We start from the raw sequence: 16,075 nt of genomic DNA on the forward strand, positions 1-16,075 counted from the left end.
TTTTTATCACATTTTTTTTGTCATTTTTTTTTTTGTCATTTTTTTGGGTCATTTTTGTGCATTTTTTTGTCACATTTTTTTTTGTCCATTTTTAAAAATATTTTTTTTGTCATTTTTTATCACATTTTTGTCATTTTTTGTGACATTTTTGTGACATTTTTGCCACTTTTTCATCAATTTTTCGTCATTTTTTTGTTGGGTATTCAACTCATTTTTGTCACTTTTTTGTCATTTTTTCGTCAATTTTTATCACATTTTTTTTCATTTTTTTGTATTTTTTTGTAATTTGTTGTCATTTTTTGTCACATTTTTAGCATTTTTATATCAATTTTTTTTTAGCAATTTTTTTGTCATTTTGTATCCAATTTTGGTCATTGTTTGTGACATTTGTGCCACTTTTTCATCAATTTTTCGTCATTTTTTTGTCAATGTTTTCTCACTTTTTTGTCACATTTCCATCATTGTTTTCGTCTCAGTTGTGTTGCTATTTTCACAGCTTTTTTCCAGAAGCTTTTGGACTGGGGTAAAGCCAAACTGTGCTCGGTTCAGGTGGGAGTTAAGGGGTTAAACCAGTCTTGGCAGTTGTTTGAGTGCATAACCGTGGTATTAGCCCATAATCACGTAATAACGATCCTGCAGAGCGGTGCGGAGTGACACCTCTGTCCGCGCTCCCCCCCTCTCTCCTCCCCCGGTCACATGACACCGGGACCGGAGCAGCCTCCTCCTCACAGCCGCCTGCCCGCCGCTGCTCCTCGGCCACAGTCGCCCAGGTCTGTCCGCTGTCTCTCCCGCTGCACCTCCGCACACATCGGGCCATGGCGCAGGACCACAGCGGCTTCCAGGAGCTCGATGACGGGGATGAGCTGTTCCCGGAGCCGCAGGTGAGGCCCGGGGAGAGGGGGGCTCAGCAGCAGGCCGAGGATGGAGCCGCTGGGCTGGGCGTGATGCTCCGTAAACAGCGGGGGTTTGTCTGGGGTGAAACACGGGAGAAATGTGGCCCTGTCCTTGAACTGCCAAAGTCCGCTGTTAGTCCTAATGCAGTCCTGGTTTAGTCCGGGTTTCGCCCATTTTTAGCCCTCCTTTTAGGTAGAATCGATAGAAATATGCCGTGTTTACTTGTCGATCCACGTTCTGAAGTAGAAGTAGTTGTTTTTGCATCGCTACAGGAGGACGTGAGGTGTGTCAGGTGACTGTCACAGGTGAACAGCAAAGCGCAGAGCTCAGATACAGATACTTACCCACTCAGTATACAGATTTTAGCGGAGCTGCAACAGAAAAGTGTGTTTGTACAAGAATATGCCATTTTCGATGAAGGTGGAGCAGAGACCGGGGCTATTTGTCACACTTTCTTTTCTAGAGTTGGCTGAACATCAACAGAAAATACCGCAAGAGTCAGACCTGCGGTAAATGAAAGCTTTAAAGGAACAGGCCACCACACTGTGATATGTTCTTACCTGAGCTTAGACGAGTTGATCCGTACCTGTCTGGTCTTTTTGTCCGTGGAAGAGCGCGGTGGCTTCCAACTTCACCCCCCTGTTTGGAGCCATAGGAATACGCTGGGAGAGGCCAAATGCGAACAACATCTTAAGTAGTTTTGCGTGACTGAGGGCACACACAAAGACCAGACAGGTACGCATCAACTCGTCTAAGCTCAGGTAAGAACATATGTCAGTATGGAAAAACGGTGGCCTGTTCCTTTAACCCTCGACCTCACTTCATTATTTCTGTCATATTGTGATAAATAGTTAATTAACCGTCAAACACAACCAAATCGTCTGTGACAATGTGCCCCATGTGCAGTTTCTCATTATTAGCTTGAAATGTGATAAACCTATGTAACTTTTTTGCCTAAGGAGATATAATATGTTTTAAAACAGTTGGCAATGCAATGCCAGATGTGTCCATAACTATAGAAAAGATAATAATCAGTATTATTTTTTATAATCATTGTAATCCCGATTATTTGAACGATTATTTGTTGCCTAAAAAGTCTATCTTTAATTTCTGTTTTTATTCATCAAAAAAAGACACTAAATATTTTTCTTTGAACAGTTACAAAAATACAGATGATTTCAAGTTTGCCTCGATTGAGAAGAGGTTGCTGTTTCACACCTGCCCCCTGCTGGCCAGACCTCACACCTGCGAGAGAATACTGAGCCGCGCGGCCTGATGACATCATCACACAGCGCTGTTTGTTTTTATGTCAGGCCAAAGCATGAGCCGTGAAATGCGAAGGGAAAGTAGTCCCAGCGGCCTGAAATAATGTGAGTTTGCTTTGCTTCGTGAGATCTTCTGCAACACAGCCTGACTTAAGGATATGAGAGGCTGCAAAACTTATGTTGCTCTTGTTGAGCTCCTCTTTCAGCAAAAGGTGTGCACTTATCGTAAGAGCCGCTTTTAACTCATCGACTGCCAGCCATTTTCAAATCAGAGAGCTCCCCACTGCTAGAGGGTTTTCAGGATTTTGACTGTTTTTTCAAGACCCACAGAAAATGTAGGTTCAGGTCTATGTCAACACAAAACCCACCAAAAGAAAGATTAGACTCTCTTCTTTCATCTAGAAAAAAAGTTTGTTTGTACCTCTTTCCATTCTGTAGTAATCGTCCGTAGAAAATAGGTGAAATCACCCAAAATGCTGTTTTCTGACCAAAAAGCTGAGAAAATGAAAGAGCAACGCTGCCACCTAGTGACTCAATAAAATAACTTGTAGTTCTGTTATTGAGTCACTAGGTGACAGCACAACTAAGATTTTAACACCAGACATGCTCAAGGCTTTGCTGCAGCTGTTCCCAATGAAAAAACCTAATTGACGTCTATAAACGTCATTGGCAGTCAACGTTCAGATTTCAATTGCCGTCTATAGACGTCATTGGCAGTCAATGAGTTAAAGATGATTTACATTTCTTATTTTGCCGTTCCTTTACGCCGCGCTTGTAGTTGAGTGGATCAGACATTCTCACAAACAAACTGAGCAGGACGGACTTTACACGCTAATGGGATGGACAAGCGGGAGGGCATCCTTAATAATCGTTTTTTCTTGATGATGCTATTCCTGTAATCGTTTAGTGTATTAGTCAAAATCGTCATTGAATTCATTGCACAGCACTCGTTTCGACTTACAGTTGATTTTTTTGCTCAACGAGGTGTAAAATGTACGAATTCATCAAACAAACGGCCTCTATAAAAGCTCATGTTAAAATAAAGAGGTCAGAAAAACATATCAGGCACAAAAGAAAAACATTTCCCACCGTTTATGCACAATGTGACAAATAACCCCTCAGTCTGTGTGACAAACAACCCTGAGTGTCCACTTTACGAACAATGTAAGCTAGCTAGCGAACGGCTTTTGCATGTTAGCTCTAAGACGGCTCAAACCAAAGCTAGCTCTCTGTGTCTTTTGTTTATGGCACTAACATAAGGAAAGCTCTCACTACAAAAATAATCCAGACATTAAAGTTTGGGCAAAGGCATAAAAACAATTCAAATGTGTCCTGTCGTCATGTCTTCAGTCCAAATGACAAAATGATTATTGGAAGAGAACCTACTAGCTAACAGTGTGTTCCATAGGCTAACATTAGCTAAAGCCGTATCGAGAGTCACTACTGGTTAATCCATCTAAACCACTGTGTATCCAAATGTTACAATATGAACAATGACAACTTTGTTTTCCATCACAGTGATCTTTATGATGATCCAGGATTATATTCTTTAGGGTTTCTCCATCTCCATGGTTACGCATATATTCCAGTCAGGGAGATGAATATGCTAAATGTAGAGCTTTTCTCTCTTCATCAGGCACCCAAAGCACCACCCGCCTAAACCAAATGCATTCTGTCCTCTTTGGCTGTTATATAAGTCTGTGTAACACCTCATTTGAAAGCTAAGACCCACAAAACTGATCTTTTTCCTCGCGTTGTTGTTGTGTCACCTTTTGCATGTTTTTTTTCTTTTTCTTTTTTTTTTTTCATTTTTGTTGAATTTTTGTTGAATTTTTGTTGAATTTTTGTTGAATTTTTGTTGAATTTTTGTCACATTTTTGTTGAATTTTTGTTGAATTTTTGTCACATTTTTGTTGAATTTTTGTCACATTTTTGTTGAGTTTTTGTGACATTTATGTTGAATTTTTGTTGAATTTTTGTTGAATTTTTGTCACATTTTTGTTGAATTTTTGTCACATTTTTGTTGAGTTTTTGTGACATTTATGTTGAATTTTTGTTGAATTTTTGTTGAATTTTTGTCACATTTTTGTTGAGTTTTTGTTGAATTTTTGTCACATTTTTGTTGAATTTTTGTCACATTTTTGTTGAGTTTTTGTTGAGTTTTTGTGACATTTATGTTGAATTTTTGTTGAATTTTTGTTGAATTTTTGTCACATTTTTGTTGAGTTTTTGTTGAGTTTTTGTTGAGTTTTTGTGACATTTATGTTGAATTTTTGTCACATTTTTGGTTGAGTTTTTTGTCACATCTTTGTTGAATTTTTGTTGAATTTTTGTCACATTTTTGTTGAATTTTTGTCACATTTTTGTCACATTTTTGTCACGCCTTTGTTGAATTTTTGTCATATTTGTCGCGTTCACATCCTTGTTTTCTCCTCATTTTTTGTGGCTATTTTGGTGCTTTTTTCCCCCAAGAAGCTTTTTGATTAGGGTAAAGCCAAACTGGAGAAAATGAGATCCGTTCAGGTGGGAGCTAACAGTTTAAGGAACTGGCCATTCATACACCAGTGTCAGACAGTGCACGGAAGGTGGGGGGGGGGGGGGAGTGCCTTGCCCAAGGACACAACGGCCGTGTGCACCTGCGGGACGTGACCCACCGAGCCTCCGGTCACGAGGCGACCCGCTCGGCCCAAACTTTGTCACTTGATTATCGCTCTCATGCGGATCATGGGGGTTGAGTTTATCAAAAATCAATGTTTTTTATGCTTTGTGGTAGCAGTAATAGTAGTAGTAGTATCTGTAGCAGGCTGTGTGGAAGTGCGTTGTTTTTGAGGAAGTGGCTAACGGCCGGGAATGAGCTGAGTCAGAGGAACTGGGAGCTGCTTATGTCACAACCGTTAGTTACTGCGACTGCTGTTGTGCGGTATTACTCCTACTGAAGTACTCCGAGGCGCTCATGGAGGGCCAGGGCGAGCTCCCGTACCAGCAGATCCGCTTTCACCTGCCCTTCACCTCACCGCGGTCACGGGCAGAACACGCTTACATTTGTGACTGCAGTTTTGAAATAACATGGAGGTAGCGACACAGTTGGCTCGGTCACATGAGTGGCATTGTTGGAACGCTCCAGGAGAAGAGGCTTCTACTTTCTGCCTTTTACGAGGTCACTTTTAAAGCTTTTAGTTAATGAACAGCTCACATCGACTTCACTGCTCACCTGACACTCACCTGACACTCACCTGTGTACTACTACTACTACTACATCTACTACTACTACTGCTGTTATCTGTGAGATCAATAAAGTATCATCTTATCTTATATTACGACCACTACTATAGACGCACTAGTCAGGGGTAGGCAAGTTTGCATCATGAAGGGCCAATTTTCATCATAGCCAAAACACCAAGAACCTCACTATTGTAGGGCGAGGGTCAGGCCTAAAGTTAAGAAGTAAAGAACCATTTTCTGCAAATGTTTTACATCAGTGGTTCTAAAGTGGTCCGGCTCCGAGACCCGCCATTACCTTAAATGACACTCTGCGACCCAAATAAAACGGTAATTTGTCATATATCGTATAAAATATTGCATTTACCCCACGTTTTTATTGAACAAGCCGTAGCTTTGCTTTGAAGACTGAAATTATGTTCAGAACAACCCAATAATACACATTTTAACAGTTTCCGTGCAGTTTCAGATGGAAAATATTGAAAATAAGTTCCCTATTGGCTCGCGACCCACTTGTTTTACATTATATATGACCAAGTGGGATGTTCTCCAAAGACATTTAAAAAATACACCATAAAAAGACACTATTTCTCGCATTTTTAGTGTATTTGATCCCTTATATTCTCAAAATCATATTGGGGGCCAGAGGCTATGTGCTGGAGGGCCGGATTTGGCCCCCGGGCCTGACGTTGCCTACCCCTGCACTACCTTATCGTAGAGCTGCGCAAATGACACAGATGACATTAGAAAGTGAGCGACCTGTGTACTGAGAACACAGTAGTAAGAAAGGGCCACGTGGCAGAGATGAGGGTTTTTCCCTCATTAAAGGGGCTGGATGCAAGTTAGTCATTTTATACTCACTGCTGCCACCTCTGGTCTTACGCGTAACTGCACCTTCTATATTAAGCTCGTGCATGACGGCACTTCAGACCCGAATGAACACCTTTTTCAGTGACAGTGCAGGATTTTAGAGGCAGTTGTGGTGATCAGGTCTGGGCTGGAACATGTAGGGGGAGGAAAATGCTTAGTTTTAACATTTTTAAACTCCGTATAGTCCCTTTAAAGCTTGAATAAGGTAATTCACATTATAGGCTACTTTATTTACCTAGTGTAGAGTAGCCTGCAGAGGAAGATCCTCCTCCTGAGCCTCAGAGGATCACATTACGACAGGAATTCACCAGGACTCATTTATGTTTCCAATTAATCTGACTCATTGAAATAAGGGCCTATACAGAGGCATATCCTGGTATTTTGAAAGGGAAAAAATCTATTATGTGTATTTATAAGGCCTCTTTACTTATACAGGCGCATCGTGGCCTCTGTGTGGTGATGTGTGTGGTATCGTGAGGTACTTTAGGTATTTTAGTCCTAATCTGCCCCTGGTTCATCTGTGTGTGGTTTGTGATTTTTCCGTTAGATCTCTGAAGGTAAATTGTGCTGACTCTGCTAAAGCTCAGAGAGTTGGTTTCCTGTCTCCTCTTTCCTTCTTCCTCTCTCCTTCACTGCTTCCGTCCTGTGCGGTGTTGGTGAGGGCAGAGTTCAGTCCAGGACCCTCTGCAGAGGAAGGGCTCGGCTCGTGGACCTTTGAGTTCAAACTTTGTCCTGGTTTTGTTTAAAGATGTTTGTGCACATCTCTGATCTGTTGTAGGAAGAATGTTTTTAATCGAAGTCATCAGTGACTCATCAGTGACAACAGCAAACTCAGCAGAATGAATGTGGGGACTTCTCGTATCTGCGCTCAGCGTTTTAATCTGCAGCCACTTCCTGACCGTGATCTTATCACCAAGTTCCACCTTGAACTAAAAGAAGGTCAGAAAATCACCGTCAAAACAAGGCGATAGAGCCGTCGACTGGGGCCGGGGATGATGCACTAAACCAGTCTGGCCAGAGGGTCGGGTCATCAATTATATTGTTTTAGCAAATTTAATGGTTAAAAATCATTAAATATGACGGACAAAGGAAGTACGGCACGTCAGTCCAATGTCAGGTTGTTTGTTTAATGCTTATTGGCCATTAGTTTGGACTGGGGGAACCACTTAGGTTTGTTTATATGGTTAGTCTGGTGTTATAAGTGATTTGCCTCAGGTGCTCTGTGGAGCGGGTCAGACTGTTTTTAATGCAGGCTAGCTGATACCATAGAAATGCACTAGCCTTCATTAGCCTAGCGCCACGAAACTCTCCAAACAGAAGAACTGCATAAATTCCTGGATAACCAGGAAATGAGGCCCTATGTTAAAAATCCTGAAATATCCCTTTAAAATAAAGGTTTCAATCCTAGAACTATATAGAAATATATTAGAGGTGGGTTTTCCTGAGGCTGATGTCGATCTCCACCCACCATATTTTGTGTTAATATCTGGTCTATAATCCTGTGTATGAAGCTTCTGAACGTGTTGAGCTGTGACAGCAGGGGGCGCTGAGGGGCATAGGGCTGATTTATTCAGGACATTCATAGTCGGTACTTTCGACAGAGCTTGTCATATATCAGCAGATTCTAAAACTAAAAACAATGAGTCTCTATCTTGTATGATTCCGAAATTATAAGCGAAACTATAAAATAAAAAACAGGTGAACAAACTTGAGGACCCCGAGGAAGTCGCGAACACTTTCAGTTCCGGAGATATCGGCCCAATATATCGGTTGGGCTCTAGCTCAAATATTTGTCATATAGAACCAGAAATCAGAACAATAATATTCATTCATTCCATAAATTAGTATCATTTATTTGAGCTGAAACAACCTCCAGCGCTGTCCCTGATTATGTGTGAAACTGTTTATTTTTCTTTTATAAGAAATGAAATCTAAAGAGTTTAAGATGTGTTTTCCTCACAGCCCTGTCAGAATCCTTCATTAATCCGTGTTTTCCTGTGGTTTCTCCGCTGCAGCCGGCTCCGGAGCAGAGCACCAACGGCCCGAAACAGAGCGCCGTGTTGGAGGAGGATCCCGACGACCTGTTCGCAGGTGACTCCCTTATTTTCACTTTCCCACAGGACCGGCTCTTTCCCACAGGACCGGCTCTTTCCCACAGACACAGAGCTGCAGCGTCTGGAGAGTCAGGATTACACAGGCTTAAGCTAAACACCGCTCTGTGCGTTTACGGGACATCACAACATTCTAAAGAGCCTATAGTTTAAAACGGAGGTGGAGGGCAACTGGAAATCCCATGATGGTAACTATGGTAACTGGCAAACTGTAGATTTATTTGGTCTTAGTTTTCGGTTAGTATCTCAGTCATTACTGGGAGAATCTACATGAAACAAGAACTCTCTCAAAGTTCATTGTCTCCTCTGTCCGCACCATAGACTGTAGAAAAAATGGACGTCTTCTGCTCACTCCTCCCCGTTTACCAGAATGACCACGGCCATGGGGGAATTCATGGAGGATTTACAGACTCCCCCTCCCCAGCTCTGACGAAGCATGTTCCTAAAAAGGAAATATGAGCGGGATTTTCACCGTAGACTCGGCCCTTGCGTGACGTGTAGCTCGCGCTGCTCCAATGCGAACAGTCCGAGCCTCATTAAGTACGAGATTTCTAAAATTCCTATTACGAAAACCAGCCTGGTTTCATAAATTGTGATTAACCCAGCGTTATCTCAGGAGGAAGATCTAGCCTAGTCTAGTGTTGGAACAATTGAAACCAGGCTTTAAAGTTGTTTTTAACGTGTCTAAACTCCAATGCTTTTCAATGGGGGCCTAGCGGCGATATGGAGGTACTACAGCAATGGCGGAGCAATGGCGGCCCCCACGTTTGTGGTCAAAAAGCAGGGCAGCCAGCGGCCATTGGTCCGCACATATGAACTGACAATATTCAAAACATGAGCGTGATGTTGTCCAGTAGAAACGACTTTCAGGCATGAAAATAATAGGTCAGGTTTGTGAATCCGATCACTATCATTAATTTGAGCTGAAACAATCCTCAGGATCAACAGCATCAAAATGTAAAGATTGAAGATTTTTTTTGGCTACATGCTTTCGATGCTTTTGTTTTTCCGATACCAGTAGGACCTAAACTTATTTTCTGATGCCAGACTGGTATTGTTTAACGGGCCGATCTCACTGGAGGAGAATCACGGTAACGTTGCCGCAACCGGGCTCAGCAACTGGGATTGATTGACGAAGGGCAGGGGCGGACTGGCCATATGTCCATTCTGGAAGAGCACAGAGGGGTCGCTGGCTCTAGGGCCACCGGTCTGGCCTCTCACTTTACATTACCCTTACCCCCGGGCGTAACCGAGCTTTACCCAAATCTAAAAGCTTAAAAGAAAAGCATCCAAAAACAAAAATGTGCTGGAAAAGCAACAAAAAAGTGACAAAAACACGACAAAAAGTGACGAAAACGTGACGACAAAGCAGTGAAAAAAGCGATGAAAAAACAACAATAACGTGAAAAAAACCCCCGAAAAACAAGAGACGAAAACACAACGAAAAAGTGACAAAAAAGTGACAAAAAAGTGATGAAAATACGCCAAAAAGCCACAAAAAAGTAATGAAAAAGCAACAAAAACATGACAAAAATGCAGCGACAACGTGACACAAAGCTACCATCACTTTTCCAGATTTCAAATGAGGCGTTACAGTGTTGTATGCTCTGGGTTAAGGCGGGGGGTAAGAGGTTCACATATGTATTTGTGGAAGTGTCACATTTACGCTAGTTTGGGCCAGGCTGACCAGAGTCCAGGCCTGTTTTTCAGTCCCAGTCCGCCCCTGACGAAGGGCCCATCTCATCGGCCTGGAGACTCGTTACAGAGTTGCTGCTGGTCACAGAGATGTCTCCGAGACGTCCCCCGGGCATAAGGCGAGTCTCCAGGTCGCGGGGCTGCGCAATTAACCTTCATCGAATCCAAATGGAGGTTTTAGCGACTGCGATGACCACATCTCAAGCCAATCAGAACGATGGAGCCTCACGTCCTTTGGCTGCTGCCGATCAGAAGTGTCATCATGTTTGTCTGATCTGCAGTCGCTGAAAACCAACTCCATGTGTGTCTCGCTCAAACTGCAAACTCTTCTCACGCCCCTTAAACAAACAACGGGTCGGGCTGTGTCACGGAATCATAATTTGTTTGTGTAGAGGGTTTAAAAAAAAAAAAAGGCGGATTTTCATAAAACAGTTCAAACTAAACACGTTTTTCTGACTCGATTAAACGCCTCATTGCCTCTCGCAGATTTGTATCTTGTTGCTGATGAAGCTGAAATGTAATAACTGAGCACCGTGATGTTTAACAGCAGACGTTTATCTGCAGCTCCGTAGCATGAAATGAAAACATAGGCTAGACGAAAAATATTAACCTCTTACCACCCACCTAAACCAAATGCATTCTGTCCTCTTTGGCCATTATATAGGTCTGTGTAACACCTCATTTGAAAGCTAAGACCCACAAAACTGATCTTTTTCCTTGCGTTGTTGCTGTGTTGTGTCACCTTTTTTATGTTTTTATTTTATTTTTTGTCACATTTTTGTTGAATTTTTGTCACATTTTTGTTAATTTTTTGTTGAATTTTTGTCACTTTTTGGTTGAATTTTTGCCTTTTTTTTTGTTGAATTTTTGTCTTTTTTGGTTGAATTTTTGTCACTTTTTGGTTGAGTTTTTGTCACATTTTTGTTGAATTTTTGTTGAATTTTTGTCACTTTTTGGTTGAATTTTTGTCATTTTTGGTTGAATTTTTGTCACTTTTTGGTTGAATTTTTGTCTTTTTTTTTGTTGAATTTTTGTCACATTTTTGTTGAGTTTTTGTCACATTTTTGTTAAATTTTGTCACTTTTTGGTTGAATTTTTGTCACATTTTTGTTGAATTTTTGTCACATTTTTGTTGAATTTTTGTCACTTTTTGAGTTTTTCTCACATTTTTGTTGAATTTTGTCACTTTTTGGTTGAATTTTTGTCACATTTTTGTTGAATTTTTGTCACATTTTTGTTGAATTTTTGTCACTTTTTGGTTGAGTTTTTCTCACATTTTTGTTGAATTTTGTCACTTTTTGGTTGAATTTTTGTCATTTTTTTTGTTGAATTTTTGTCACATTTTTGTTAAATTTTTGTCACATTCTTGTTGAGTTTTTGTTACTTTTTTGTTGTGTTTACATCCTTGTTTTCTTCTCATTTTTTGTGGCTGTTTTGGTGCTTTTTTCCCAAGAAGCTTTCTGATTAGGGCAAAGCCAAACTGGAGAAAATGGGATCCGTTCAGGTGGGAGTCAAGAGGTTAAAATCGCATCTGTCAGATAAATTTAGTCAGCTTTTTTGTCAAAATCGTGCAGCCCTAAAAACCAACAGGTTCAGCCGAGTCTCCACATGGTCTCCGAGACGTCTCCGCGGTCTCCTCAACCCGTGAGGCGTTCCTGTGACGTCCCCGCAATGTCTCCGAGACCTGACGGACGCCAAGGGGATCTGGCAGTCTCACCTTCTCTGAACATGATGCTGGGTGTTTCCTCAGAGGCCACGGAGGAGGTGTCGCTGGACAGTCCAGAGCGAGACGTGCTGCTGTCGGACGGACCGTCGCCCGCTCTAACGCCCATCTCCCCCCCGAGCTCCGGCCTGGTCCCCAGACTGGCCCCCGACATGTTCACACACTCCTCCTTCGACGAGGTACGTACGAGCAGACTCATGGGAAGTTAGAACAGTGCAGGAGTTAGCTGTGCTGCAGGTGGACACAGAGATTCTTCACACAGCGGTCAAAGATTATTAAGTGTATAAAAAAGAAAAGACCAAACTCTCCATTTACTGTGTTTACTTTTACAGGAAGTAACCCCAACATGGCTGTGGTGCTCCCTGGTCTTTCCCACGCTTATTCATTCCCAAATACTGACACGTTTGGTATCCACGTGTAGCACGAAAGGCTGTGACTGAGATGAGGCTGTAATCCAAATATGGTCATTTCCTTTGTGGGAGACACAGGGCACATGTGCAGACAAAATGACTAAACTTTAGAGCCGTTTTCATTCCGCTCTTTATCAACATCTGACTGTGATGGGGGGCCGGGTCGGGCCGGGTCGGGCCGGGTCGGCTATAACATAGACTTGTAGGACCCAGAGCAAAAGGCCTCATTGTGAAGTAGAGATGACTCGCCTGGCACAGTCGTCCCCACTACCATATCCACAAGATACACTTGATTCCGGGCACATATTTGTTTAGCTGGAGTGGTTTGCAAAAATAGCTATCAAGTCTTCACACTTTGTTTTAATCTGAAATACCACAGGGATTCCATTTATTTTTATTTTCACATAAACATCATTGTGTAATGTGACCAAAGTAATAACTGCTTACACTTGTATTGTACTTTACAAGCCTGTGTCATTATTCATTCACTCCACACTCTGCAGGGGTAAGCTTCATTTACCACGTGGCTATAATGTGTTGCTTATGTCCTGATCTCTTAGGTCAGTGCCCCCTGCTGGACACGTGTGGTATTCTTTTTTTATTAATTTAAGTTGCCCCCTAGTGGCTGGAATGAGTATACTGGTGATTTAGTAAAAAAAAACAAAAAAAAACATTACTCTGCACAGGAATGGGCTTGAGACTTACTACATACTCAGGGATTTGTGCTCTACATGTCAGGGGCCGGGTTAAATCATCTCGTGGGCCGGATCTGGCCCGCGGGCGGTAGTTTGAGGACCCCTGCTTTACAGGCTCCACTCAACCACATTTGGATGGATTACGACTAGTGTGGACATGCGGACACACATATGTGTCATATGCACTTTATACTAGATTTCGTCACTGACAATCTTGGCAATTATGGTCTTTTAATTTTATTTAAAAAAATACACAAAATTATACGACTTTTTTATGTGTTCATTGATATATCTACATTTTATGTATTTTTTTCCCTCTTTACCCGCAGCGCCTCACCTTCAGTTTGAACTTCAGCCTCAATTTGGTGCTGATTTAGTTTGTTGGTTATGTAATATAATATGCTGTGAAATAATGGCAGCGACATCATTACCGTGTTTGGACTACTGTCGGTGTGAGAGCCTGAGATCCTCTTTTTTGGGGGGAAAGTTTATTCCTCTGCCCTCACGTCGACACACTCACCTTCTCCGACCTTTATCTGCAGTGATGTGTTGTTTCTGTGCAGGTGGAGGAGGAGGAGGGCGGAGACTCTCTGGACATCCTCATCTCGGTGTCAGACCCAGAGAAAGTCGGTCAGTTTTAGCCATTACAACAAACTTTCTTGATAAATGATGACGGTTAAAATACAAAAACCTGGTCCGCTGCAGTTTGTTTGCTCACGGCGGGACTCCTCTCAGAGATCGTTGTTTGTGTGTGACCTTTTTGAGTCAACATTATGGAGACAGTTTGAACAGAGACCGGCCCGACAGGTCTGAGCCTGGGCCGTGTCTTCAGTCATGTTTACCGTAAATTCTCTAATACTGGCCTGTATTCCATTAGCGGCCGGGTCTCTAACAGAGTAAGTAAGTAAGTAAGTAAGTAAGTAATCTTTATTTATATAGCACCTTTCACAGGCAAAGGCCACAAAGTGCTTCACAACACAGTTAAAAACAGAAGTTACATACAATATAAAAAGGGGTCAAAACAACACAGAAATCACAGCAGCCCAAAAGTAGCTAATTAAAAGCTTGAACAAATAAATGTGTCTTAAGTTCGCATTTGAAAGAAACAACAGAGTCAATACAGTGCAAAGAGGGCGGAAGATCATTCCAGAGCCTGGGAGCAACAGCCTGGAAGGATCGGTCACCTCTAGTACAAAAACTTGTACGTGGAACCTTTAGCAGGTTCTGATCCACAGACCTCAGAGCCCGGCGAGGCCGGGTTCGCGGCTGGCGGAGGCAAATTAAAGCCGGTCTCTAAAACAGGCCGGGGCTTTTATTAGAAACTATAGCGGTAGAAATATTCCCCATGCTAGGAATTTGTCTCATACTGGAGTAAATGAAAACTCACGTGCAGGGAGTAAACAAACGGGAACCCGGGCCGAGGGGGACGCTGCGGAGGAGCTGATCCGAGCGTAACTTTGACACAGATTTAGCCACTTTTCAAACCTCCTGTGACTATTTGTGGAAACAGGGCAACAAATGTTTATGACCCTCCAGGGTTTTAATAAAGTCTCCATCGCGTCTTCAAAGCACGTCTAGCTGCTCCGTGTGCAGGTCAGTCCCACGCCTCAAAATAACTCCTCCCATCAGCGCGAGCGTCTCGTCTTCTCTCGGGTCAGTCTCATGATCGATCACAAACACAAACGCTCCGTCTAAACTCGCCTTTTACACAAGATAACAACAAATAATCCGGTCCGCGGTAAAAACGAAACAGAAACCTGCAGTGACACTGATGTCAAAGCTCCGCTAACAGCAACAAAACACTTCCTGTTGTCCCGACAAAATAAAAGGCGTCAATGTTCCAGCCGCTGGGAGAGGGTTTGAAATGTTAATTAATAAATGAACCTAATATTTTAGGTGCAAATGGACACAAATCTCGTTTTTCTTCGTTTTCCTGGTCGTCCATTTTGCTCAAATAGAAATAAAGGCCTGTCTCTAATTGTGGCCTGGTTCCAATAAAGGCCTGGTCCTAGATGCCCTTGAGTAAATAAAGGCCCCGGCCTATATTAGATAATATATGGTATATCGTTTTGAAACATTCATTTGTGGACATTTGTGTGTTTCCTGCAGGCGACGGGATGAACGCCTACATGGCCTACAAAGTCACCACTAAAGTAAGGACTCATTCAGCTCTCTACACCAGTACAGCTCGATTCATTTGACACCAGGTTTATGCAAAGAAATCCACAAGTTTGACCTCATAACCTCCACCGGAACCGAGCACATTGTCTCTAGTTTAGCTTTACACAAATAGCATCGAAAACGAGGATGAAAAGTGATGAAGAAGCAACAAAAGAAGCCACAAAAAAAGATCGACAAACTAGTGACAAAAAAGCAACAAAGAAGCAACAGAAGATAGCACCAAATACTGGGCCCTGGGTACAAACTATCTTGGTGGACCCCCCCCCCCCCCTCATATTTTATGTTCTTTAACCACATAACAGTGACATTTGACAGTGCAGTTCATTTATTTTCTATTATAACTTTGTTATATATAGCCTAAAAAATGCTTCATATACAAACACATATTCAATCCAGATTTGTCCTGGATACTTTGTTTGTTTTTTGAAGAAATTGAATAACATTTAATCCCGGTAGTGATAGACATATTTAAATTGGTGGTGGAATATTCTACTGTCATTGGGCCAATTGAAATTGCTGGTTTTAGGTAGAGCATAATGATTATTATCAGACCACATTAAACAGGAGGACTGCACCAGGGACATGGGATATTTGTGCAGTAGAATAACAAATTTGTGACTTAAAATGCTATTTTACAAAAAATAATGATACCATATGTCTCTGTGCCCACAGGCCTGAACAAGCCACTCAAGGGCTTCAGCCTCATTTAGTCTCTCACCATAAATGTCAGCAAATTCTTGTTAAAAAAAGTTAATAGTAATAGGCTACATGGCACGAGACGTCCACCTTTTCGCTGGAATCACGTTGACTCATCTCCAAAGCTGCGCATTTATAATGTGAGTCTCCAAATGTGAGCGGCTAATTAGCATAATTTGTTTGGTGAAAATGGCGTGAGCGACCTGTGGCTTTTGTCACTGTGGCCTGATGGCTCAATTATAATAAATATGAGGAAAGAGAAACTTAAAAGGCTAAAACGAGGAGAGAAGGAGCTCTGACTCTGACTCTGCACCGT

At 42.1% G+C, this 16,075-nt stretch overlaps 1 protein-coding gene across 1 annotated transcript in view; it reads left to right on the forward strand.

Moving 5' to 3' along the window:
• Positions 1 to 704: 704 nt before the first annotated feature.
• snx2 (sorting nexin 2) overlaps positions 705 to 16,075 on the forward strand; it is a 40,476-nt gene continuing 25,105 nt past the window's right edge. Inside the window, exons 1-5 of the mRNA XM_079568172.1 lie at positions 705 to 881; positions 8,264 to 8,339; positions 11,805 to 11,956; positions 13,446 to 13,512; positions 14,992 to 15,035. Of these exons, the coding sequence (XP_079424298.1) occupies positions 816 to 881; positions 8,264 to 8,339; positions 11,805 to 11,956; positions 13,446 to 13,512; positions 14,992 to 15,035 (405 nt within the window). The 5' untranslated portion in view covers positions 705 to 815. The remainder of the gene's footprint in view (positions 882 to 8,263; positions 8,340 to 11,804; positions 11,957 to 13,445; positions 13,513 to 14,991; positions 15,036 to 16,075) is intronic.

This window comes from Gobius niger (assembly GCF_951799975.1).
Source record: "Gobius niger genome assembly, chromosome: 1".
Lineage (NCBI taxonomy): Eukaryota > Metazoa > Chordata > Actinopteri > Gobiiformes > Gobiidae > Gobius > Gobius niger.